Below are 27,861 nucleotides of genomic sequence, written 5' to 3'. Positions count from 1 at the left end.
AAACATTAAAAAAAAACATTGGCAGATTTTACAAATAGTTTGATATTGCCATTAGTAAAAGTATCGCTGTATCGGTAGCAGTAAATCTGCTGCATTATGAACTTCTTATGACGTTATAATTATATGCTTTGAACTAATAACATTCTAAGATGAAGCTATGTAAGACTTTTTAATCTTGGCCTGCGCGTTTTAAAAGGGAAAAATGAGGTTAGAATCGATACATTTTTTGCAATTGGAAGAAAGGGAGTTGTATATGCTTTATTTATATAAAAGATAAATTGTTGAAAGTTGACCTTTGATGTACAAAATACAATTTGGGAAGTGACCGAGAAACTCATATGGGCCTCTACAAAATGAAATTTTGTTTGGACATTTAATTCAGACGTTGTACAGTTATAAAAAAAAAAACCGGGGAGATAATTGTGTTTTATTCACAACTTAAAAAAACTCATACTTTTGATCGATCACATATTGATCTTGAAGATGAAGATTTGTTTAATATACCAATTATCTAAATTAAATCTAAATAATAAAGATTCAACATTTGCAATTATGTTAATCGTGTTTCGTGACGTAATTTAATGAATTTGAAATTCCTATGTGGGATACTACACGTAAAGAAAGAAATAAATGGAGAGAAATGCGAACTTCATGAAGATGTAAATGCGAGACAAGTGAAATTAAAGAAATCTACAACGAGCAATAATAAATCCTGGGTACATAGAACTTTTATTCTTGAAAATAACATCATCTAAGAGTTAAGATGGTGAAAGGTATGGATCAAATCAACATCTCCTTTGACATCTTTGATTCAATGATTGCTAGGCTACCATGCAGTGATATATGAAATAGGTAATGATGTTTTTCTGTGTTTAGAAAAGGCTATTTTCCAACGACAATCCGGTAATATAATGCACTTGTGTATAAAATCAACTAATATCGAAGTAACGAAATCCTCCATTGTCAGGAACTGTATACTTCAGCTCCAACAACTTTTTGGGAATTTTTTCGTATCCAAACAGAGAAGAGTCAATCAGGAGGGCGTCTCTCAATCTCTCCATCAGTATTGGGCTAACTGTGCTGTAGGCTTCTAACATGGCTTCTTCGCGGTTTTTCTTTCGGGATTCCTTATTACCCGACTGCGCATGCGCGGCAAATAAAGCATCCTTAAACTGACCAGGCGTCACATCCACATCCCTGTCCGTGGGATATGGAAATTTGACATGTTTACTCAAAATTCCACGTATTTGAAGCTTTCGCCAGGCTCTAAATAAACCTTTGGTGAAAGGCATACATTTGACAATAGCACGCTTCATTGAAAAGACGTAGTCAACAGTATCAACAAGGGCATCGGTTTCGGTTTCATTTTGAAAATCGCTGAACTTTATCATGTCCTCCAACTCCAGTTTTTTCAAGATGTGGAAAGTGTCCTCTTGAAATGTTTCTAATTTTCCTATGTAATCATAGTCTATTTCACACGGTCTGCAGTGTTCAAAACTGGGTACAAAGTGAGCATCGCGACGTTCATTAGAATTCTGAGAATATACAAAATACTCAACGAATTCGGGAAATGTCACATCGTGTCCACATTCGAGACTTACATTGGTGGAGTTTTCCCTAAAGCTCTTCACAATGTATTTCCCAATGAAGTTCCAGTACGCTGTGTTGGGTGAGTAGATTTTATCCACATACCCTGACAGCAAGCGTTCGAATGGTTCTCGTACAAACATGAACTTGGTGGACATGCGCAGTAATTGATAGATTTTGTCAAACGGAAGTCGTTTCGCTGTCGAGAATCCTTCATAAGCCTGAATTCCTCGAATGCTAAACGGATTCGTAACATTCCGCCACCCGCTCAAAATTTGAAAAATTCGTTTCCAGAAAGTACATCCGATCTTTTCGATCGCACAATAAACAATTTTATTTTTTCTGTTTAGGACCAAGTGTTCTTTTACTGCTGCCTCTGAATTTTGAGCGACGTAGTAGTTTTTCAATCGTGAGCATTCATATTTCAAGTGTTTGTTTCGTTCATCGAATCTTTTTTGAACCGGGTCATTCAGCATCTGAAAAATAAAAGAAAAAGATGTCTTAATAAGATTAAAGAACGTTGTGTTGCATACAGTTTTAACACAAGTGATACCAGTTTAAAGCTAGTTTCAAGATGATTGCTTTGTTTTGAGGGCAATTTAAGGAAGATTAATTATTGATGTAAATGAATGATACCATAATGTATACACTAGCTGAATGTTGGCATGGTGTTATACATTTGAACCAACTGTAACATTGTGTGAATGAATAACCATGTTACACCACTTCAAAATACCATTATCAAAAAATCATCAGTTAAATTATCTTGGTTCATAGACCACATAGTGTTAATTGTTTAAAGAATGGACAATATGAACCTGAAGGGTCCTCTCCTATCTAGAAGAAAGCGATGTGGTCTCCGGACCGTGGTTTATGACGATGATCTTTGATGTAGATATATACTTACAAAGATGTGTCTACTCAGAACACTCTTCTCTCTGCCTTGCTCCTTCCCGGAGTCGACCGTCAATTGTCCTAGAACAAAAGATGACAAACATTGTAGTACTGTGCATAAAATGTCTTTTTCTATTAAAAAGTACTTTCAGTACTTTGATTTGTTTTAAACTTTTTGTTGTTTTTTAGGGAGCGGATGGTGAAGATTGGGTTGCTATTATAGATGCTTTTACTATGATTTTTTACCTCTACCCTAGTACTGTGATAAGAAAAATTGTTATAGTTTTGTAGACTTTTTTCTTGCGGTTTATTAAACATCATGATAAAATGTATTCATAAAAAGTTTGTTCTTGGTTTCAAAAGTAGGACATAAACCAGACGTTGCCGCCAATATGTACTTATGACATGCATGTGACACAGCCCCGCCCCTTCCACCAAGCGCCGATTTTTGTTAAGTACTACATTAAGTCGTTCATTCGACGTCAACTTAGAGGACCTGTTTTATATATCACTAATAGGTGAAAAGAACCACAATTATCCCAGGGCATTTATTGAGACCGCCGAAGTCCAAAATAACGACTCGTGGTTAAAAACGACCAGTTTCTGGGCCAGCTGGCTGATTTCAATGACCAACAGCTGATTGATTTAAAACATTTATTAAGGAGTATAGACAGACACGAAAGTGGTTGATATAAAAATGGATTCATACATGTACGTGTATTTATCGATTCATTACTGTATTGGATAGAAGCTCTTGTTGTTACCATCTAATTAACATTTACTCTTTGCACGTAAGGAAAACAATGTACATACTCGTACATGTATTTCCCGCCCTATAATTATATTTAAAACAGTAGATTTTCTAAAAATTTCATAGTTAAAAAACAAAACAAATAATATTCTTCATGATATAGTTACATGTATAATTTTACTCTCCAACTGCATTTTTTTACTTAATACGAATACACCCTGGGCTCTGACTATATACAGTACGTATATATAAAGTATACTAGACTAAGTACTATTTTATGAATATCATACGATAATATTCTCCTTATATTCATTAAAACACACTCTAAGATCATTTCTTTTGTTGATATTGACCATGTACATTTGTTTATTATTGCCCTATTGACAATTGGAGCGTAACTTATTACATTCTCCCACGTCAACATGATTTCTCGCCCATTAACGGGCGAAGCGTGAATCAATATTAGGTTTGAAGAGCGCGGACCCAGATGGTGTCATCAAGAGATAAAGCATATTTACAGATCCTTTCTTGTTTTGTAGGCGAATAAACGATGATATTCCCGTGTTAGATAAAATTGTGTGTAAAAAAAGAATTCCTGTGAACGACATTGGATTTATGACCCTTTGTACCTTATGCACCTTATTACTACAGGCACTTTACGTACAAACGGTATTTCTCTTCTCGTAAATAGGTAATTCTCAGTATTATTTTATAGTAGTGCTGGTTTTAGGACCTATACGAAATGAAATACAGGCTTAGATTTCTTTTCTACAAGCACACTGGCCTATTCGGAACACATGACTTCATTTGAATATGCAGAAGCGCCAAAGATTTTTTAACAGTGTTTTACTGTAATGTAAAAGAAAACAACGCTGTCTGTTTTAATCCTAAAACAGGATTAGTAGAAAGTCACTATCTTTTGAAAGTTTGTATAGGAGAGGATTTATATATTTGTCCGTCTTTTTTAAAGAGCTTTGGGGGGGGGGGGGTTATCCAGTTTAATTACTTTAGCGCTATTCTGCCAATTACCACTGTACTTGGATTTTTAAAAAAATTGTGACACGCGAAAAACCTGGGATATACGGTATACTGTAAACGTATTATATTTGGGGTGTACGATATTTGGCGGAAATTAGTTTTTGAACAAGTTGGCGAGGATTTGAATTAGCATTTTCCTGAATGTGACTATTCTTATACATTTATGCATGGCATTTAGCGATGTACTTGCTTTAGCGGAAGTATCGTTCCGCCAAAAGCGCTAAAATACACAGCCAAATGTAGTACGTTTACAGTATAATGTGTTTTTTGTTAACTGCCAATTTTGTGCTAAACATGACAATTTGAATGGAAAACTTTATTTGAATTATGTGATCACATTTAGTTAGAAATCAAAATTTATAATGCACTTTTTAACTGTACTAAAGACAGTAAACTGTAATGTCTGGAATACACGATATTCAATAGAATTATAGGAACAAATAAATATTTATTTAATTTACAAATGATGAACAACAACAAATCCAATCTGTATCAGAAAAGCTGAGTTAATTGAACATTGTTTTTCCATTATCATAAGAGCGTAATAAGAGCATCTGTTGGACATCACATCATATTATTGTCAATTTTATACTTCGTTATGTCAAATCATGTTTGGCTATACTTTGTACAACGGAAAATTTGGTACTGTTTATAAAAGGGGATAATGATATCAAAGGGACAGGGGCACGAATTTCAATATTGTTTGTTTATCAAACTCACGTACTTCTAATTAGTTTGCCCGCTTGAGAGCCATTGGTAAAAGGAGAGACTGGACATCTTGTCTTTACATCAGCACTCCTATCATGTGATCATAATTTTCATCATTTTTTATAGGCCAGCTTTATCCAAAATGCATGAATTTCACTATTTATGATACCCCCTGGTTCAAATGTTAACGCAAGGTGTACAGCACATACTGCACCACGGCGGACACCCCCCCCCCCCAAAAAAAAATAGCATCCTGAAAAACACCCCAACCCCAAATAGCAATTGGTCATAGGGGTACATTGGATATTATTTATTGTGCGATTAGTTTGTCGAGGTCTCTTTAATTTCAATTCAATTTATTCTCTCAAACCATTATCATACAATGGTACATGAGGTACAATAACATATTTGCATTAAATTGTGATTCAAGGGTCTAATAGATGATATATAAATTATAATACAACATAGTATTACATGTGTTAGTAAGCATAAGTAAGTAAGAGAAAAAAATAGTAATAATACAAAAAGTGGAAGAAAAAATAGATCATCATAAATAAATTGAATACAATGTTTCATTGGTGTTCAGTACGCAGAGAGTAATAATAATAATAAATGCTAATATAGTTTAGGCTGGACAGCAGACTTGGTCCTGGATATTCAATATAAAAGAGCTTAATTTTTTCAATGTTTTGATGTTCGTTGTCATCAGCAATTCACTAAATTTTAATGTACTTGGTTTTTGAAAATACCTAGTACGTAGAAATTGCTTACGTAAAGGTAAGAAAAATTTGCACTCAAGATTAAAATGATATTCGTCCGCTAATTTACCACTATTACAGAGTGTGTAGCTTCTGTCATTTACAGGAATTCCATACCATCTACCGGTTTCAATCGGTAAACGATGATTTGCTGTTCTGAATTTAATAAGTGGTTTCCAAATTTTTTTTAGTCATTCTGGTGTTAGAATGCTTAAGTATTTTTCAAAACCAAACTTTTGTTTATAAATTTTATATATTTGACCTTTTAGATGAATTATCTATATCTTTTGCCCATTTCTGAATAAATTGGTCCTGTAATCTTTGTTTGATGGCGGCAGAAATCCACTTATCACTAAATATTGCAGTACATTGTTCTGTCCAGATATTAGAGAAACCACATGAGTCTAAAATATGTCGTATAAAATCAGTCCATGGATTTACACAGGCATTATTATAAATATATTGGTTTGCTAAATATTTGTAAACAGTAAACACAATCTTATTGGATCATTTTTGTCCAATTTGAAATCATTCGAGAATATACAGTGACGTATAAAGGATAACGACCTGATTCACCATATATACGATGGCGTACTACTTTTTAAACAATTCAAATGGATTTTTTCAATAATATCTATATTCTCGTAACCCCAAATTTCACAAGCATAGAGCAAAACCGACACTACTACTTTATCAAACAAATCAAACTGTTGTTCTATGGGTAGATTAAAAAGTCTTCTTTTTCTTATAATACATATACATAGATAGATTGCTCAACTAAGTGGGGTTTTTTTTTTGCTTTTCAAAAAGATCCACTTCTGGAAAATACAGTAGCCAAATATTTGAATTCACTCACAATTTCAACAACGTTATTATTATAATAAAAAATGTTTTTTGGCTTAATGAAAAAACTGTTATATCATTTCCAGTGCATTTTCTAGTGATTTTTATCCATCGAAACAAAAAATGCCTCGTATCACTATTCGCATGTCCAGTCTTTTTATTCCTTGATCTAGAGACAAGGGGCATCGCGGAGATATACGGAATGGACGGTAACGTTCCCTAAATATTTAATACAGTTAGAAAGAGTCTATGATATTATCATTCTGTTTCAAAATATTGCGTTGTTTGGGGCTTTTTCAAATTTTAAAGCATGTAATTTATTCATAAATGCAAACTTTAAAAATGACGTGAGTTCATGTCACGTATACATGTCATTACATGTATTTAATTAAACATCAATATCTTGTTAGGCCTTCAACGGAATTTTATTCAAAATTTTATTTCAAGTTAGAATCTTCATAAGGAAGCTTTTGATATGTCATTTTATACAATACAGCGTCAGTGTGCATTATAGTGTGACATTCCTTTTGGATGTACATGCATTGGTAGCGTAAGGCTTGATTAACAGTGATGACTTAAAAGGTTTTTAAGAGCTGCACCTTTTACCTGTTTGAACATGACAGGTGTTTATTTCTTAATTAAAGTTTTATGTACAATGCAACGGGGGTCTGAGAAATGGATGACATTTCTGTCAAAACTGAAAAATTGTCTTTACATCTGAACAGGGTTTTAATAAGATCGTGTGATTAATGGCCATAAAGAAAAGAGCAGAAAAACCAGATTCTAGCATGTTATATAATGATTTACCGCAAAAATGCGCCTTCCTTAATGCTTTCATATTCACTTCTAGTATCAATCAGTTGTTAAAAAGAAAATTATTGTAAGAGAAAAAATAGAACGTGTAATCTTGTTCCGATGATATAATTATATTTTTCGTTAATAAAGTAATTGTTTTTTATTATATTATTAACGAAAATTATGTTTGTATTTTTTTAAAAATAATATTTATAAACATGATTATACGTAATAGTTTCTCTCACCAAAAATAACAAAAAAAAACCTATAGATTTGAACATATACCGGAAATGTTCAAAACGGAGAAACAAGCATATATTTCATTTGTGTTCCTTTCTTAAATCCAAATAAACAACGTCTAATTAAGTGATGGACATGTTCAGTCAACAATGAAGCTTCACAACAAAAAACAATAAAATTTATAACGGATCAAAACCTTTGTCTTCCGGGCTACAAGTTATTAAACATATTACTAGATTTACACATCCCCCCGAGACCTTGCAACACACAAGACGTCATTAATTCATTAAACAAAGTTTTACCGATCCCATTTTTTTTTTCGACAATTCTTTATCAACTGTCACATCAAATGAAAATGAAGCTGTTTAATGTTTAATTCCGATCTCTTATACATGTTGTAGGCCACTTGAAGTCTTCGTCCTTGGTTGGTCACTTAAATAGGAACTACTATGATATGGTCATAAATCATTTGGCTCTTACATGTAAATACCGTTTACCTGACCAGTGAGACAATAACAAGAGTGAAAAGAAGGGCAAAACGTGGACTGAGAGGGTTTTTTACTGAGAGAAAATTTCCATTTTCATCTTCACATGTCAAATAATCACCATCTATTTTTTTTGTCTAAGACTTAACACCAATTTTGCTTCAAATTCGAAAGACAGAAACCGGTTATGCTATAATGTTTTTTTTTTTTAAGACAATTTTATATTTAAAACAAGTTTTACATGTAAAATATAATGCCTAAATTAAAAAGAAGTATTTTAAAAGACTCACCCATATAGGTAACAAGAAAAGGTACCAAGGCCAATACGATTATCCCGTACAATAACTGCCGCCGAGAAAGACGTCTTTTAAGGTAAATTATCTTCATTGTTATTATCCTTAATCCAGTCACCAGTTTAATATATCTTCTCATTCCTTTCTTGAGTACTCGCGCATAGATTTCCTCTCATTCTTCACAAAAAAATCGAACAATCTTCTATCCAATTGCAAACACATTTTTGGGTTGTTTTCTCTTCTTCTTTTTTTCTCTCGCAAAATATCCTTAATCGTTTATATGAAAAAGATTACCAGTTAAACAATCAAACAAGGAAATAAGGCGATGGCGATCATCTATTCCAATAGAACGCTGAAATATTTTCTAACGAAAATAAAAATAAAACAACAACACAGTAGAGCCCACAGGAATATCTGTCCGTCTCTCCCTGGCTGTGTGACATTTACATTGACGACTGACCAGTGTTGATGGCCCCCTCTTGACAGTAGCCCATTAGTCACCGTGACTTGTTGAGCTAGAGAAGAAAGGTGTGCACTTTCCAATTTGCTCTTAATTGTCCTCTAGGCGATCATTTGAAACATGTAACTCTTATAACGTAAGACGCTGTGAATAGATCATATTTCATCTTCGATTGATGTTATCTAATCATGCATTAAGCACGCGTCTTGTAATGGCACCATAACGGTCGGTTGAGATACTTGGTGGTAGAAGAGTGGTGTATTAATAGTTTGCGACCATTTGACAATTCCTCGCGATATTTTTATGATCTGAGAGTTTGTCCTCAAGACAGTTTTACCGTTTCCTGGAAAAAGCAACCGTCTGAACCGATATGGGTTTCTTTTTTTTAATAAAACTACCATAGATGTGAGTTAAATGATTGGTTTAAAAGCATTGGAAGTTTCATTAGATATGAAACAATGAAATTGTTGTCTCGTCATCATTATAGACATGCATAGATGTGTGTACGCGAAACATAATCAAGTTTGCAAGCCTGTTTAACCCTTTATCCTAGCTTATACCATGTGCAGCAAAAATTAAATACTAGTAAATGCAATTGCTCCTATTGAAAGTATCGTGATCTTGCTTGTATTCCATAGAAAGGTATGTTTATAAACGACCCACCCTTCTTGGGAATAAAATACTATGTCAATTGCTCTTTCTAGATTATTAGTGTCAACGCTCTTGGAAAGAGCACAAGTCTGCAGTCAATGGTTGATGATGCTGGGACGGGCAAACAAATCGGAGAACCATTGTGTTGTCGCCTTTGCTGCTCCATTTTGTACAGTGCTGGGTCTTCGGAGCTGATCATGTCGCATAATTTAAGGTCCGGCCTGTACCAGGTAAATTGGTCCGGCCGGACCTTTAATGTTAACATTCAGAATAATCAGAATACATCCCTAATCTGGGAAAGAAAAATGTCTCCACTGTAGTGTTCTACACAACCAAAATTGTCTTTTTACCTCGTGCTTTGTTTAATTTTCAGTAGATCAGGAACATAAGATAATATACTAACAATTCATACGTCTTTAGGTAGAGTCCATCATTATTTTAAGATAATTAACAAAAGGTCGCAGATTATTCTCTTTTGAGAAGTGGATGTAGGCTATGCCTGTTCACTTCTCAAAAGATAATCGGTCGCAGATGTGCATTACCTGGACAGAGGGTATACATTCATGATATAGTGTATACATAACTGTGGTAACTATAAGGACGTGAAAAGAGAGAAGAAATTAATTAGATGATACATGTACAATGTACTTATAATTAAAAAGCATCCTTTGACTGACTGCAGGTAAAGTGTTTAAAAAGGATTAAAAGTCTGATAATTTTTTAAGTTATAATCTCTCTCTCTCTCTCTCTCTCTCTCTCTCTCTCTCTCTCTCTCTCTCTCTCTCTTAAGGTTTCAAAAAAGATACAAGGTATGTAATTTGTGATAAAATTGCTATGATACAAAGCGTTTTAATGCAGAAATATATTTGTGAACTGCCTAGCAGTTATCTTCAGGTTGCTATCTGAGCGCCTTTGAGGCACCATTTTAATTTGTTTTACTACTTCACATTTCAAAACCTCACAAAATTAGATACATTTCTTTACATAAAAAATTAATGATTTGGTTTAAAGAGAAAAGTGGAGAAAAATTATGACATTCTTTAATCGGAGCTAGTGAGAAATAGTAAAAAAAAATTCTCATTCAAATAATCTCTACATAATTCGAGCTTGACGTTAAATGAGACTTCCACATGAATAGCATTCGGGTGTGAAAAATTTGCACTTTGCAGATCAACAAATACACAACACTGTAGGATTGATACGAGGGTTGGTCCAAAAGTAGTGTCACAGTTTCAATAAAATCATGAAAACTCGCCGTAATGACAAAATTTCGAACTGTATAATATTTTCATATATTTATTTAGATCTGAAAATTTTAATGCAAAACGATATTTACTTCTGAAGACAACATATATAGAGCGTTAGGTAAGGACAGTCGCCGCACGCCTGCGACTTTATTTATGTATTCTTGACGTTTTGTTTTAAATTCATACTTCTGTGCTAACAACAAAATGGTTGGGATGCTATATCAACACTTTATTGTAATTGTTTCTTTTAAATATCAATAAAGTGTATTCCCAAAAATACAGTAATAATAGTGTAATTTAATAAAAAAAAAAAAAGAAGTAGTAAAACATATTTGTAACTAAGTTTCATCCGACGTTTTTTTTAAATTGTGACAAACCCCTGCAATTAATTTTCAAACGATTGTCCGTCTCCTTGAAATAATCTTAAAATAAAGTAAATTTGTTTGACGGTTTTGATTTTCATCTAATGATCTTCTTATTTTTTTTTTTATAAGGGAGGGGGCAAGAAATGCATGCCATGATATTTGTGGGGAACAAAATTAATGATACAGTATATATGTGAGTGTAGAAGATTAGACATTTAGAAAATTAAGGGGTCCTCCAAGGGACACAGGTATAGAGTATATCTATGTTCACCTGGATAGTACAAGAGTTGATTATTCATCTTTCGTCATATGTTAAATTCATTTTATTTCATTGTAAAAAGTTAAAAGGAATAAACACGATTTCTTAAACTAAGATGTTACTCTCCTTGTTAAGAGCATTATATATGTTAAATTAACTTATTGACTTATTAATCAAATAGTATATGCTACATACAAAAAAGATAGATACCTACTCCAAAATTTCCTAAATGTTTGTATTAGATTTTCCGATTTTAATGCATACGATACTTCAGTAAGGCATTTTTGATAGGCAGCCAAAATTCGACTGTCATTCGTTAAGTTATAAGCGATTTACTGAGCTTACAATTCTTTGCTATGTAAACAAACATTTTGTTTACATTTTTAATGTCGAAGACCTAAAATGAATGTTTTAAATATTAGAAACTTTTTTTAAATGAATATTAAGAAGATAGAGTAAGCCATATTTATCCCGAAAAGTTGCTTTTTAGTGCTCAAATTAATCAAAGAGACACATCACGAGAAAACATGGGAACACCAGAAGAGAGAGAGAGAGAGAGAGAGAGAGAGAGAGAGAGAGAGAGAGAGAGAGAGAGTATCATGTAATGGTTCGGGCTGGGTGGTAAGCCTAGGTTGATTATGGGTGCAGATTCTAATATGTAAATCAAAGTAACAGAAATTACAAAAATACATATTCAAAAGATAAATTGATTCATGGTATCCTTCACCTTGGGACTTAAAATTGAATTGAAATTAAAACTTTCAAAATTAAAAAGATAGAAATGAAATGTATACCCCGGACCTTTTATGTTAGGCGGACCTCTTATTATACGGGCCGGGCCCTTTTAGAGCAAAGCTGGGCCTTAAATGTTAACATTAAAGGTCCGGCCGGACCCTTTACGGGGTGGACCTTTAATTATACACGAAGGTCGTGAAACGTAACGGATATGGAATTTCTGCAGTAGGATCTTACAAAAGAGCATTTTAAAAAATTCTAATGGTCTGCATCCTCCAGTTCATATAACCCAATTTTTTTATTTTTCATATATTGAACCAGCCATACATGTAAGTTCATCATCCACATAGGTGCGGGTATTTAGTAAGGGTCAAGCCTAATGTTTTAAAATATGACGAATGTACTTTTCTGGTGTTTTTGTTGTTGTTGTTATTTTGACGTTTTTACAGATGCACATGCTGTGGCGACATTGCATATACATGTATATGGAGTTTAATACAATTGTTAATGTTGACAGGAATTATGAGTTATAAGACTGATCATGTAAACCACCTTGAGAAAAGAGAAAAAATATTGTCTGGAAAGCGGTGGACATCTTTTACGCCCTAAGGGACCTCACATAAATGATAACAATTATAGCATATATATTGTAGATAAATGAAACTGTAGGCGGCAATTGCTTCAGTTTGGTCCGTCCATGATGGAATACATAAGGCAACAATGTCATTTTTCAAATAAAAGAAAAACAATACGACAAAAAGAATTTAAAGAACGTTGTCTTGGTAACTCAATATGGGGATTTTTCAATCATTGTTATGTCTTTGCAACAAGGACATTTATAAGTAAGTAAGTAAATAATTTATTTATTTATAGTGACATGTGTATACATTTCAAAGTGTAATATTAACAGTCAGCATCGATTTAACACCCGGCCCGTCGGTATAAAGTATAAAGCTTCCTTTAGAACCCTTGAGTTTGCACAGTTTATATAATACGATAAATGTTTATTTTCGGAACAATAAAGATTGTCTACGTGTAAAAGAATGATATATAAGTGTTTGGCAACCTGCCGAGGATAATATAAAATAAGATTGATATTTTTTGAACCCCCAGACACTGGATGCATATTCCAAAACTGGAATGACACAAGAGTAGAATAGTTTCTCGTATGAGTTAAACCTAGTCTTTATTATTATGTATTGAGGAAATAATTTCCCCAAGAGCACGCCCCCCCCCCCCCCCCCCCGCTTTAGCTAGCCTTTCTCCATCCTCCATAAAGTTTCCTGAGTAAGTGAATGTTATTCCCAGATACTTATGATTATCAACTGTTTCTACATGTAGCTTATTAGACCCAATGGTAAATTCAGAATTCGTTGCCTTGTCCTACTTTTTCTAAAATTCATACATTTTGACTTGTTGGTGTTTATAAGTACTCTCCAACGTCGGCACCACTCATGCAATTTGTAAATCTTCTGTAGATTAGGCTATCAAAGCAATATCGTCTGCGTATAATAACATGGATAATTTACGATTTACAAGATCTATTCCTACATCTAGATTATTAATTTCATGAACAAGGAGAAAAATTATCACCTTGTTATCATATAATATAATACTATATCATATTATATGATACAATATCATATTATTTTAAAAATATTAATCATATGATTAAATATCATAGGAATAGGAATTATGGAATATTATCTATTAACAATCACATCTATAAAGCAAGTTTGATTGAGGTAGGACAAGGTTTTCTTAGCATCCTTGATAATGGAGATCAGGCTCTGAATCTGGCGCTAGCCTTATGTTTCAAATCCATATTTAAGTTACATGAACCATGGAAGTTAGTCAGGGCAGCATTTTCCCCAACATTCAAACCTGCATTTAACTAATCAAAAAATTTACACTTGCTCCAGCATCAAGATAATTGAGAACAAGCTCTGTATCTGAAGCTACCGCTATTTACACATCCATAGTTATATTTACTGTTTAAGCCTGACTAGTTATAAACAGAATTTACTTCATTTTGTAACCAGCTCAAAGACCCTAACACAGTTTGAGTTGTTTTCAAATCTTAAACCTGCCTAAGCATCTAGAAAATCAAGACCACTCTCCGTATCTGTAGCTACCTATGTGATTCATTTACATAGTTAATCAACTATTCAAGTTTTAAAAAGCCAAGTACTATCATTTACATGTGATCTGCCCCAAAAACCTTAAGGTATCTGACCCATATTAGGACCGAATTTTTCTAACCCCGGCCCGAATATCTATTATGTATTAAATACTTACTTGATATCAATTCAATGCTTTTTAAGAGTAGAAAAAGATTTACTGGGAGAAGTTTCAAAAATATTACTAACTAAGCAGTAATTAATTAATGAAGATTGCATTAAGGTCTATGGGGACAAACACATTTTTTAAAATAAAAAAGTGAATACTAAGAATATCAATAAATGCTTTGGTGAAAAGATGAATTAAAACCGCAAGAGTACAAAAACTATTGAAAATAAATTTTATACCGTATATAATTTTTTAAGTTGACTTTTAAAGATAAAAAAAGGGGGCAACTCTTTAAGAACAGGAAAAGGTTATTTATTAGGACACATTTCACTCCTACATACTGATGCTTAAACATGAAAATTGTGTTCAAGTATACTGAGTATTAAGCCCATGCATATACCGGTATGTTATGCATCCAGATTCATTGAATCTGGGACTATTATGGATCGGGTACCTTAACCTCCACCAGCATCTGAAACTCATTCAGCATCCAAGCCTGTGAAGTGTATCAGTATCACAAGATGCATCATATATCCAAATCTGGTAAAGATTAAACCAATAATAACTACGATTTGTCTATCAAAGGGCTCCTGCTTCAAAAACTTTAACCAGCTCCAAAATCCTCATCCAGCATTCAAAACCTTTGGAACTAAAAATCCATTTTTTAAATTGTAAATAACACTAGCTATAACAACACAATTGAATAAACCTTTTAGAATGTTGTTTTTAAGAGTTTGAAACCATTTATCATAAAAAATAAAAGGTTACTCCAATTAGTAGTGCATTCAATAAATTCTTTTCTGTGAAGAATGTGTCAACAACACACAATGCCATCAGGATAATCTAAGTATCAAACAATCTATTGTTTTCAGAACTGCCAAATGCCTAAATCCCCTTCTCTTGACTGTGTTCATGAACCATTCACTGAACTGGTTAGCATGGAGCTGTAGTACAATGTCTTATCCATTACATCATTTCATCCTTCCTAAAGGAATAGAGGACAGATATGCACATTTTAAAGCAAAATTCATGCAATGTCCAACCACCATCTCTGGAAGCCTTACTTTTTAAAACTTAATGACTTTACACAAGGTAATAATAATTGTATTGCATTACTTTACTGATGTAATAGTATTGTAATTCATTACTTCAAGAAAATTAAGTAATGGTAATGATGAGTAAATGAAATGCTGGGGAAAAAATAATTACATTTGGTTTAGTTTTTTTTATGTACAGTATATAAAAAATTACATTTATGTAAAAATTTACAATCAATATAAACAGCAACTTAAAACCTGTTAAAGTGTCTGTACTAAAAATAATTGATTGCGTATGATTCTCAAGACATTGCATGACCATGCAGTTTCAACAATAAAATACGACTATTAAATGTTTCAAAACAATTTCAGTAATATTCACTGAATAAATTGTTAGATAATTCATTGGTTAAAACATATTGCAATTGTATCTTCACTCTTGTAAAGAATCAAATAAATCAAATACTAAAATTCCATTTTTATTCTGCAGTCTTTATTATGTATACATGTTGTACATTTACAACTGTATCAATATTTTTTTCAATATTAATAGTTGCCCTTCTGTTTTAACATTTTTTGTTGAAAACATAACACATGTACCGGTACTTTAAAGTCAAGACAATTCCACTCACTACATATTTCACATCACAAGCAACTCTTGTATGAAAACACATAGGCATCATGGATATTTCACACACCCCTTTCATTATTAAAGTATATATAGATGTACAGTTTATACACATGTAAATTCTTTCAATATCTTAAGCATGAATCAGTTAATCAACAGATAGTTCGTCTTCCACCACGTTTTCTTCAGACACAGACGTTTCTGTCCCTGGTGCCTTCTGTTTCTCTGGCTCTTCAGCCCCTCCCCCGGTATTCTCCCCGACATTGATCGGATCCACTGACGATCCAACATCTTCCTCCTCCTTCACTTTCTCGGCGCTCTCACCTGTAGCAGCATTGTTATTAGCATTACTCTCCTCCTCCAGTTCACTCACTCTGGATTCACTGGCTTCTGGAGAGGGTCTTGTTTCCTTTTCCCTTTTGTCTTTGTCTTTTCTCCTGCTGCCCTCACTAGAGCTTGGCCGAGAGTCAACTCTCTCCTCAGAATCTCTGGGCGAATCCTGAGATTCTCCACGTGGAGTTTTCTCCCCTTGTCTTTCATCTGAACTATACTTTTTTGGTTTCTCCTTTTCATCTGAAAAATTTAAAAGAGCTAGTTTGCAACAATCATTTAAAGTATTGAAAGTATATCTAATTTATGTTTAACAGCAAGTAATTATGTAAATATTTATCAAAATTGCAAATAAAGCTATTTTTTTCTCTTTAATGACCTCAAATGAAATCAATCATAGATAATGTGACAAACATCAAAATTGTGTAACTTTAAATTCAAGCATTAGATATGTTATCCCACACGCTTTCATCCACAATATCTCACCTCTTTGCCTGGGTTCCCCTGCTGCTCTTCTTCTCTCTGCTGCCTTTCGTGGGTCATATATTTCACGCTCAGGTCTGTCCTAAAAATTTATATTGTGTTGTTAAATACTGTTAATATCCCTGTCAAATAACTGACAGAAAAACGATACATTAAAAATCTTGACCATGTGATGTTAATGCATACAGTATATAAGTACAAATGCAAAATCAAATACATGAGGAGCTTTGAACAAAAGAGAAACTTAGGAAAAGGTACCCTTCTTTTCTTTTTCTTGTCATCAAGATCATCTTTGCTGCGTGATTTCTCCAACTTTCTGCTTTTCAGTTTGCCGTCCTCTCCAGCAGAATCTACGGAAATTTCTGACTTGGTGTCACTAGAGTCAATGTCTACGCCCGCCAGCTGTTTGTCTGTGTCACGGCTACCACGCCTACTAGAGGAGTTCTTGGAACTCTCCGCGTCATCGGTGGAATCAACCACCTCCTCCCCCTCACGACTAGCTGCTGAAATCTTTCTCTCCGGCACATTGTCTTTGTCCCCGGTTTCTTTTGTTGTGGAGGAAGATTTCGAGGGTTCAGGTTCCTTGTCTTTTGAGCTTATGTCCTAAGGAATTCAAAACTCTTTATATAATGATATGTATTTTCATGTTGACTCCAAGAAGTGATTTTTGATGATTCTTTGATTATTTTTCACAGCGGCTCTATCAATTGTGCATGGTTGTAAATATTTTCGTTGTACAAAACCCCTAACCTTACAAATATATCATATCTTTTAAATTTCATTCTTCACTTCATCCAGTTAATTTTTAAACATCTGCCATTAAAAATATTACCTCTCCTTTTCCTGAACTTTTCTTCTCAGCATCCTTTTTTGTACTGCTTCTACAATGTTTGAATTACAAAATACTGAATACTGGTAAAGTGATTTTTTATGAGATATAAACTATTCTCTACAATTATTTCTTTCTTAAAGGTTTTTTATCAAGTGTCTGGTTGTATTCCTCAAGCTATTTATTGCATGTTCCTGTTGAGATTGTATGAGTGTGTGTATGAATGTCAATGTGAAAAATTATAAATTGCAAATAAAAAATTAAATTTCTAAAAAAAGTTTTAAATACATTTACACATGCATTTCCTACCCTCTCTCTGTATTCCTTTTTTCTTTCTGTCTATCCCTCTCACTCTCCCAGTTACGATCTCTTCCATACTTCTTCTCCTCCCTTCCACTTTTCTCCTGCCGTCTTCCAGTATCTGGGCGTCTGTCAGACTCCTGCCTGTCTCTTCTGCTTTCTCCTACTTCCTTGTTAAATCCTCTTCCAGATTTTGGACGGTCCTGATTTGCGATAGATTTTTCATTTTTCATCTTCTCTCTGTTTTCTTTTGAGAAACGAAGCTTTTCCCTCTCTTTTCGCTTGGCGTCATCATCTCTGACAGATTTTGACTCTCCCCTTGCAGAAGATGGTTTGTCTTGTTTCTCATCTCTGTCAGGATTTTTTAATAGCTAAAAACAATTGACATTTTAAACTCCTTTGCAATATATGCAATTTTTTTTTCATATTTCTTGAATCATTTAAAAATCAAATTTTTAGCAAAAAAAAAAATTGATGGGTTTCATTAAGATTTGTGGGCATCAATTTTGGAGAATAAAGTGAAATCACAGTTTCAAGGATACATAAGTTTGTGGCCAATAATCATATCAATACAAAATGTTAGTAGAAATTCCATTTCAATAAACATTTAATTTCCTGGATAAACATAACAAGGAAATCCACAAAAATTTGTATTTAAGGAGTATTGATGAAACCATGGTAATTTTTTCCAAAATTTTGAATACTAGTACCTTCACAGATGAGTCACTGCTAGATGCCTTATCCTTGTCTTTGTCCTTGCCTCTATCTCTTTCTTTATCTCTTTCCCTTTCTCTCCTTCTTCTCCTTTCTTCCTCTCTTAGTCTTCGTTTTTCTTGTTCCCTTCTTTTGCGTTCTTCCTGTATTTTCTGCAAAGATTTCACCATACATTGTACATGTATATGTACCGGTATTTAAATTTATTGAGGCAATTCAAATCATAAATTTTGAAATTCCCTAAATTATAACTGATACTGTTTATAAACTTCAAATCTCTGATACAATTTTAAAGAACTTTTCTCTGCAGATGTTTATGGAAAACTCTGAACAAATGCAGAAACAGAAATATTATTACAATTAATATTTATACACTAAACCCTACTGACAAACTAATGAACAGCATACAATGCATCAGAGTTCATGTAAAAGTATCCAATTCAAATTTTACCAAAATATTTGCCCTTTTCTCTTCTCTGCGCTTCTTTAGATACTCTATCAAAGGAGTTGATGTTTTTACACAGCCATGGTTTGCTAAATAAAAAAAATACTTTGTACATTGATTTTAAACACACAGTAAAAGGTTAAAAGACCCTACAGCCTAGTTTACTGCTAAATTCTTCTAACATATGAAAATTTAATAAATCTGACAGCCCCCCCCCCCCCCCCAGAAGTGTGAGGAGTATATCTGGTATACTGGTATGTGTTCTAGTGGTTATTTAGATGAAATTTATTAGAAATTATTCAATGTGTTATAATGGCAAATCCATAATCATATTTCTCTTCATTTCTATCCTTAATTTTCTCTCAAATTTACAGTTGCAGAATTCTTTGCTCATTGTGTCTTTTTGAAGATTCTTATAATTATACCGCTAGAACAGAGGGGTTACATAGTAAAATGTACATTCTAAAGATCTTACATTTCATTTCCTTCTCTTTGGCCTCTAGTTCCTCTAGGTACTCATCTATTGTCTTGGGATCATCGTTTCCTGGAGATTCCAACATCTCCTTGAATTTTAGGTAATCTGCGTCTACAATATGATCATTACAAAGCATTTTAGCTCATTTACAACAGAGATTATCAATACATAATGCCATATATTTTATATTTATCTTCACATATTCTATAAATCCAATTATGTGCCCTAATTAATTTAAAAGTTAAGTGGGTGTAGCTTTTCAAAAAATAGGTAACTTCAGGATAAATGTGTAAAATGCATGTCTATCCATTACTGCTATAACTTTATTGCAGAAAACTTAGGTTTTTGAAGTTTCCATGTGTGACACACACAATCACACACTTTAAAGATGTTTAAAGATACAGGATATTATTAATGTACCCATACATACACAAATGTATATGCAAGATTACACTGGTAGTACATTGTAACATATTCTATATAAATTAATTGTAAAAATAAAAATTTTTTTTAATAGGTACATGTATACATTCACAATGTACCGGTATTTGCTTGTATTTGGTACTCTAAAGCAAAATACATCAACGCTGTATCAATAACTGGTATATTATCATAGGCGCCGGAACCGCAAATTTATACCTTACCATTAGAAACATAGCATGATAGAGGGTTCAGCGCCCCCCCCCCCCCCCCCCCCCCCCCCCCACTTTTTCTCGGAGGAAAGATTATTGTATCTAAATTCACCTTGAAAGATTGAAAAGTTGGATTCAGAAGCATACCCCCCCCCCCCCCCCCCCCCCCCCCACGGATTAGGATTTCCATGATTTTGGGAATTACTTTTTTCTCAAAATTTCTGAGGATAAGTCTAGCCCCCCCACTTTCAATTTGCTTCCGACGCCAGTGATTATTATGACGGAAACATGTAGTTAAAAAAAAAGAAAACAATTATAGCAGGTATGATTTAAGATCAATCAGGAGACCAGAAATTCACTATTTTTTTTATTGCAGCCTCTTTCATACTAATTGTACCTTGTTCCAATGTTCCTTTCTTAGAATCAGGTTTCTTTGTTTTCCTTTTTGGAACTTTCTGGAATGGGGCAAACTCCACAATTGCGGGATATTCATTTCCTGCAAAATGACTTGCAAGTCACAACATTTTATACACAAATACATATACATGTATTGCATAAAATTCAATAAGAGGATTTTCTTGCTGAAATAGAAGAATGAATAAGAAGAATAAATCCAATAAAATCAAGGCCAAAAAAAATTTAAAAAATGTTGCTGCATAGCCATTAATTTCATATTAGAATCTTTACAGGCATATTCAAATGGGGAATAACTCAATTTATTATTTAGTTATGGCTTTCCAAAGTTAATTCACTGTTTAAATTCACCCGCTCACGTAGGTTTGTAGAAATTTTCATTTTAGAAAATCAAACAAACCCCTAAATTCATCATTTATCTTTTTCACTTTGATTTTACCTTTTTCAACTAAAATACTGCAATCTGTCAATTACAAATACAAAATGTTATGGGCACATGCATTATGGATTATACATTGAATACTCAATCGGATTGTCTTTCTGACTGATTAAAAATAGAATTAAACAGCTAGTCTACATGTAGCTTGAATAATTAATGTATTTGATTAAAAGTAAAAGGACAGAAAAAAACCCACTTGTTTAAATGAAATAAAAAATGTTTGTTTTAATTTTTTTTTATTGGGTTTTTCATTTCACAACATATATACATATATGACATAAAAGGTGATTAGTGCATTTGTAGATACATATTACACAATTTTTAAGCTATTTCTACTTAATACAATGTAGTACAATTTTGTATATTTCATATGAAGTGAAGCTGATTTTGAGAGAGAGAGAGAGAGAGAGAGAGAGAGAGAGAGAGAGAGAGAGAGAGAGAGAGAGAGAGAGAGAGAGAGTATGCAGGTGGATAACTATATACATGTATAAACTATACCATACTGAGGACAATTGAAATGATATGAGGGTTCACAGAGATATGACTACAATTTTTCATAAATATTCTGCCAGTGGCTTTGTTTTAATTTTTTGTTTGTTAATTTTATTGCCCTCTCTTGTAGGTTTGGTATTTTAAAGGTGGCTTTAAATGTAGAATTAATTTTGGACAGCCTCTTCCCTTTTTTTAAATTTTGCAATAAAAAATAAAATGCCTGCCTACTGCTTAATTTATAGGCCAGAGAAACTACAAATTAACTTTTTTTTTGGGGGGGGGGGAGGCTGAAGTAGTATACAGTATTGTATACTCATTATCATACCTTTACCATCGATGAAAACATATCCATCGAACTTGTCTCTGAAGTTAAATATCTCTGCTGGATTCATAAAGTTGATATATGCTCTAGTGAATGCATTGATTCCAAGACTGCAATACATTGAGATTACATTGCAATCATATAAGGCAATATTAAATTCAACAAATATATAGCAAGTTTTTTTTTCAATATTGTAATTAACATTATTTTATAAAGAAGTAGATTCCAAACTTGTCGAAATTGAAAATCTTGTTTAAATTCGCAACAGTATTCGGATAATAAAAATAGAACTGATAAACTTGTATAGTAATGCACATTTGGAAGATAATAAAAATACACATACTCGTGAAAGAAGTACAATTACTTGTGAAAGAAGTACAATTGAATTCGATAAGGGGAAATTTTCCAAGATAATTTCATTCACACATTATCATTTTATCCCCTTGTAAAAATTCACAGGAATGATAACAGATTTACTATAGAGATTTATAATTGGGAATGTTGACGTCTTTTCTCCATCCGGAAGTCCATGAATTCACTCGGAATACCCTGCACAATTTTTCAACATTATCATCCTGGCTGCTTCATCTCCTTAGCAATGGAAAATCCCCGTAGATTTTTTTATTTTTAGCCATGTATTGAAAACTGACAAGCTAGAGGGGGCGTTTCAAAGTGGAAATCTTGGGATTTTTATTATACTATTAAATGAACAATGTCTGAACCAAGAGGTATTTTATAAAGTATTACCTTAAGTTTATAAATATAGAATAATTTAAGAAAATATGCGGCATAAATATCTTGGGACAGACTATAAATGATTCTTTTTTTTAAATTCTCTGGCCCTCTCAATATACCTCATGTCAGCTTTAACAAAATAAAAGAAGTCATGTTCGGGCAGTGGTGATATCTGTTCAATCAAAGACTCCGGGGTAAGACTAGGTGGTAACCTTCTCATCACAACCTGTATAAAATAAAACTTAAAATTATAAAACTACTGATAAACAGTTTCGATATGTGGACAAAAACAAGTAATCACTAATAATGAACATAGAAAAATGTTTATCTACGAGAACCCTGATATTCAACATGTCGCTCAGTCTGAAACACTCTGTTTAACCGTAAGAAAGGCAGGCTACACGCAAAGAAAGATTAAAATATATCCAATAAAAAAATTACATACACCACATGAAGACAGTGACAGTGCATTATAACATGGAAATCTACTTCAAAATTGCTTAAATTATAAACCTTCGTAGGTAAAGCTCCTGCATCTTTCCTTTTTTCAACACCTTTACCGACTTTAATTGGTTTATTTTGTGTCATAATGTGAATTTATTCCAGTTCTTCTCTTCTTGTTTACAACAAACGTCTGCTACTTCCTGTCTGAATCTTGCTTGTGTGCGCATGCCTGGTATTCGTACGTGGAATTATTCGCATTCTTCAATGAGTTGATAGAATATCAGAATGTCTAGATCAGTTTATACTACAAAACTGGAATAAATATTCAATCTAAAATTGAAATTGCTAAACCCGTATTTTCACTAATTTTCTTAGAGTTTGAAGATATTTTGATTACTTTTTTATGCTTCCAATATTAGAATATTTCTGACTGATGATTTTTACATAGTATGAAGACTTTATTATAAAGATATCAATTGACAGAAAAGCTATGATATTGTCCATTTATTAAGAGAAAAAATCCGCTTATAGTGATTCTTTTAAAACAAATCTATTTATTACCTAATCAAAGGGATTTTGTTGTTTTATTACAAATTAAATATTTGCGTCTATTTTGAACTGCCGGTCAATAGACTGCGATCTATTAGACCGCCGGTCAATAGACTGCGATCTATTGGACCGCCGGTCAATAGACTGCGATCTATTGGACCGGCAACGTATTTCAGAACGCGGTTATGTAAATGTTACATTCTTTCGATAGTTCTCAGGGAATGAATATTCCTTTACATAGACGCTGTTTTTAGTACTTGGTGAAACCCAATTCAATATTATCAAAATAGAGTATCAAACAGTTTTAAAGCCTCATATAAGGTAAAAGACTATTTAAAATCTAATGGGTTGAAGACTCCCCCTTCTTTGTGTAAACTAATATTAAATTGAGATGTTGTAATGCATGCAACAGGTTTTGTGCATGTAAAAGATGAAAATAAAATCTTAGTATATTACATAATGGCACGAAAACCATCTGCAATATGCAAATTGTAAACCCCGAAAACTAAAAAAGGAATTAGGTAATAAAACAATTATTTAATGCTTGAACAGTCAATAGACCAGAATTTTTTCCCTTGGTACAGGGAACAGCTCAGTATGATCTATTGCCCTCGGCCGTTGGCCTCGGGCAATAGATCATACTGAGCTGTTCCCTGCACCTCGGGAAAAATATTTTGGTCTATTGACTGCTCAAGCATTAAATAATTGTATACTATAGAATGAGCACTTAAAAAGCTAATAAAAATATAATTTTATAGACAAATCATTTTTTAAAAACATATTCTGAAACCCAAGTATCTTAATTATTATTGATTCTTTTTAGTTAAAAAAAATCCAACATTGATGTGAAATTTTTAAAAAAATATTTAATGCTAAATAGACTTATGCCTGAATCTACTGCAATTCTGGACTGCAAAAACATGTGATATTTTCCTATACGCCAATGTTCCGCCAAAAATATAGTCCTTGTTAGATTCTAAACTTTGATTACTATTTATATGCCAAGTTGTATTAAAGTAAAAAAGAAAGAAAAATATGATGTTTTAATTTCCTTTCATCGTGATGTAATGAATGTTTAATCAAATTTATGTAGTAGCGTTTTCTTTATATAAATGAAAACTCCACGTCTCAGGTTCGATGGATTTATTATAATTTCATTATGAACCCTTAAAAGGTCAACAATAGCGTATAACATATTATATTAATACAATGACATTTTCATATAATTAAACATGAATTAATTTGACAATATATACTGAGTAAATGCAAAAGAATCATAAGAGTATCCCCTTATATCAAAGATACATACACGTATAAATTATACAAAAAATAATACTGGTCAAAGAATTCCTTTAGAAAGAAACAAAAGGACATGTTTATTATGTAACCAAAATTGTGTAGAAGATGAAAGTCACTTTCTTACTGAATGTATATTATATAAAGAAGAAAGAAATTCATTTTTCCATTATGTCTCAATACTCAACAAAAACTTTATACTTTTAACAAAGAAAGACAAATTTATCTGGTTAATGTCGAATGAAGACCAAATAAGAATTACAAAGTTAAGTGAATTTCTGATCAATGCTTTCAAAAAAAGACAGAATACTTTGAGATCTAAATGACCGGTGAATTACTTATACAAATCATGATACTATCTTTATATTTGTATAAATTACCTTTTTGACTATATATTATATGCACACTGTTCATATGTTTTGACATACTGATGTACATTTGCCCGGCTGTTACAAGTTCATGTATGTGTATGGACTATTTTTATATGTTGAATCTATTATTTAGGCATTTCTATCTAATATCTGTAATCTTGTATGCCCTCTGGGCCCAAAATTGGAAATAAACTATTATTATTATTATTATTATTATTATAAGAACTTGATCGTTGATAAGTTCACGTACACAATTATAAATAATAATCATATGAGCTATACAGCTCTTATGCATAATAAATATAATACATATTTCTATACATGTATACCTGATTATGGATCAGGGTTCCAATTAGTTGCATTAAGTGAAACTCAGTATATTGCATTTAAATTACATTAAAAGTAAGAAACAGATTAATAAATGTAAAATAAAGAATTAATATGAAAAAGAAGTCAACTTACAGTCGATGTCCTGGAGTCTTTCGTATTAATTAATGTGTGTGTGTGTATATATATATATATATATATATATATATATATATATATATATATATATATATATATATATATATATATATATATATATATATATATATATATATATATATATATATATATATATAGTCAAATAACCCAGGAACCAAGATTGACCTCATGACTGGCTGAAAATATTTCTCGCTCTGACTGACCGGTACCAAGAACTTGGCAGGAATCTCCCTCAACCAATGAAAATCAAGGATTTCAATAACTAGCCTCAGGACTTATATGTACAAATAAAATAAAAAACCAAAAGTATTGTAATCTTTTATTTATTACGGAAAATCAAAAGGCGCAGAAAATTACCGGTGTTGTATAGCAGTTTTTCCCCTATAGTAGCTTTTCCCCCCGGAAAACCTACTATATAGTAGCCTCCCCCCATAGTAGGGTTTCTCCCGCACGTTTTTGGTTCAGATTTTATAAAAAATATTTATGGAAATCCAGTAAGAATTAAAATCAGTGTTTCTACACTCCCATGTTGCATACATGTATATCTGCATTCATCTGTACAGGTTAAGTTTCGTTTTGCCGATTTATTATCTTTATCGACGGTGCTGAAAGTTGAACATGTGTGTAATGGAATTACACATAGAACTTAATTTAGGTAATTTATTGAAAAAAGTTTTACAAGTTAAACACTTATATTCATAATTCTGTGTTCTGAAATTGTATTAAACGAGAATGTTTTAAAAATTTCTTGATAAATCTATCAGACTGTTTGTCTGTTTGTGAAAATTTCATCCAGGCTAAACCTCTGTTTTAGAGAAATTTTGTTTCCGATGTTTCAGAGACCGATTTTTAAAATCCTATTATAATATTTATAGTGCATATTCTTTAGGGTCCAATGTCGCATAAACTAGAGATGACTATATCACCATATTCTTATAGTGGCAAAGGTGTACCACTTGAAGATGACTCTGAAAAATTCAGCCCTCAGGGTAGGGGCCCTTAATGTCTCAGGGCCCGATGTTTAAAACCCCATTATAATGATTGAATAGTGTTCTATGAGTGGTGACCCGAATCTCAAATTCTAGAGATGACCAATTAACCATATTTTCACAGTGATAGTGGTATACCACTAGTAGATGACACCGAAAATTTAAGCCCCCATGCAGGGTAGGAGCCTTTGTTGTTTTAGAGCCCGATGTTTGAAATCCAATTATAAAGAATATGTATTTTTAGGGCCCCATATCTCAAAAACTATAGATTACCACATGAACATATTTTTACGGTCATTTAAAAGTAAAACCATCATTTAAAAATACACAACCACTCATATATTTCTTTATCAAAATGATTGAAAATTACTTTAATTCTGCTGCTTTTTTTTTTAATTTACAAACAGTTTTTTTTTAACAAGGTACGCGGGTAAAATTCATTATTCTTCAAAACATTTAATCAATTCATAAGATGACTAATGATATAATATTAAAGGGACTTGGACACGATTTGAGATCAAAAATTTTATTTTATTTTTTATGTATAAAATGGTTTACTGGTGCATTTTAAATGATTGACCAAAATATTGATTGTTAAAGTCAAGATACAAGCGAGATACCACTACTGTACGGGGCACTGACCAGCACTGTACCCCACTGTACACCACTGTACAGGGTACTGAAAAATACTGTACACCACTGTACCTAGTATGTTTTTATAATTTATTATGTTTAAACAATGAATTGAATATTTACTTTATTTGAGACCAAAATCTGGATTTGTTTTGATTCTTTCCTATTGCTTACAAGAGAGAAAATGGGCTTCTATTTCTTTAAGTTCATATATAATTACATGCGCGGTCAGAATTCTTTCCAGGGAAAGGGCAGGGATACTTGTTTTCTTGGGGAGCTTAGACATATATTGGATAGTTGTACTATGTAAGTTTAAAAAAAAATTAAATTATCCTCTGACCCCCCCCCCCCCCCCCCCCCAATCCTCCGATCCACGCATGTATTTATCTAAAAACTCGGAATCAAATTATCATACAAAAT

The 27,861-nt window shown here is 32.7% G+C and overlaps 2 protein-coding genes across 2 annotated transcripts; both read right to left on the bottom strand.

Annotated features, from left to right (window-relative positions):
- Nucleotides 1-515: 515 nt before the first annotated feature.
- LOC105322816 (carbohydrate sulfotransferase 13) lies at nt 516-8,871 on the bottom strand. Its single transcript, XM_011421714.4, has 3 exons — nt 8,390-8,871; nt 2,495-2,562; nt 516-2,063 (listed from the first exon to the last, which is right to left on the bottom strand). Exons 1-3 carry the CDS (start codon nt 8,529-8,531, stop codon nt 930-932), a joined length of 1,344 nt encoding a protein of 447 aa, XP_011420016.3. The 5' UTR covers nt 8,532-8,871; the 3' UTR covers nt 516-929.
- A 7,030-nt stretch (nt 8,872-15,901) lies between these two features.
- LOC105322817 (regulator of nonsense transcripts 3B) lies at nt 15,902-23,345 on the bottom strand. The gene is made up of 12 exons (XM_034474517.2): nt 23,187-23,345; nt 22,793-22,899; nt 21,942-22,048; nt 20,669-20,767; nt 19,640-19,750; nt 19,171-19,253; nt 18,716-18,871; nt 18,015-18,376; nt 17,709-17,757; nt 17,135-17,479; nt 16,880-16,958; nt 15,902-16,636 (listed from the first exon to the last, which is right to left on the bottom strand). The coding sequence occupies exons 1-12, from the start codon at nt 23,259-23,261 to the stop codon at nt 16,212-16,214; spliced, it is 1,998 nt and encodes a 665-aa protein (XP_034330408.2). The 5' UTR covers nt 23,262-23,345; the 3' UTR covers nt 15,902-16,211.
- Nucleotides 23,346-27,861: the final 4,516 nt, after the last annotated feature.

Source organism: Magallana gigas, chromosome 8 (genome assembly GCF_963853765.1).
Source record: "Magallana gigas chromosome 8, xbMagGiga1.1, whole genome shotgun sequence".
In the NCBI taxonomy this organism is placed as follows: domain Eukaryota; kingdom Metazoa; phylum Mollusca; class Bivalvia; order Ostreida; family Ostreidae; genus Magallana; species Magallana gigas.
This window is presented reverse-complemented; position numbering and strand designations above follow the sequence as displayed.

Excerpts from the sequence above, each read along its gene's own strand:
- LOC105322816 (XM_011421714.4), bottom strand. The coding sequence starts at position 8,531 with ATGAGAAGATATATTAAACTGGTGACTGGATTAAGGATAATAACAATG. Across the intron at positions 2,563-8,389 it reads TTTTCTTGTTACCTATATGG|GACAATTGACGGTCGACTCC; the intron begins GTGAGTCTTTTA and ends CTTTTGTTCTAG. Across the intron at positions 2,064-2,494 it reads TTCTGAGTAGACACATCTTT|ATGCTGAATGACCCGGTTCA; the intron begins GTAAGTATATAT and ends TTTATTTTTCAG.
- LOC105322817 (XM_034474517.2), bottom strand. The coding sequence starts at position 23,261 with ATGACACAAAATAAACCAATTAAAGTCGGTAAAGGTGTTGAAAAAAGG. Across the intron at positions 22,049-22,792 it reads TTTGTTAAAGCTGACATGAG|TCTTGGAATCAATGCATTCA; the intron begins GTATATTGAGAG and ends AATGTATTGCAG. Across the intron at positions 18,872-19,170 it reads AGAAAAGGGCAAATATTTTG|AAAATACAGGAAGAACGCAA; the intron begins GTAAAATTTGAA and ends AAATCTTTGCAG.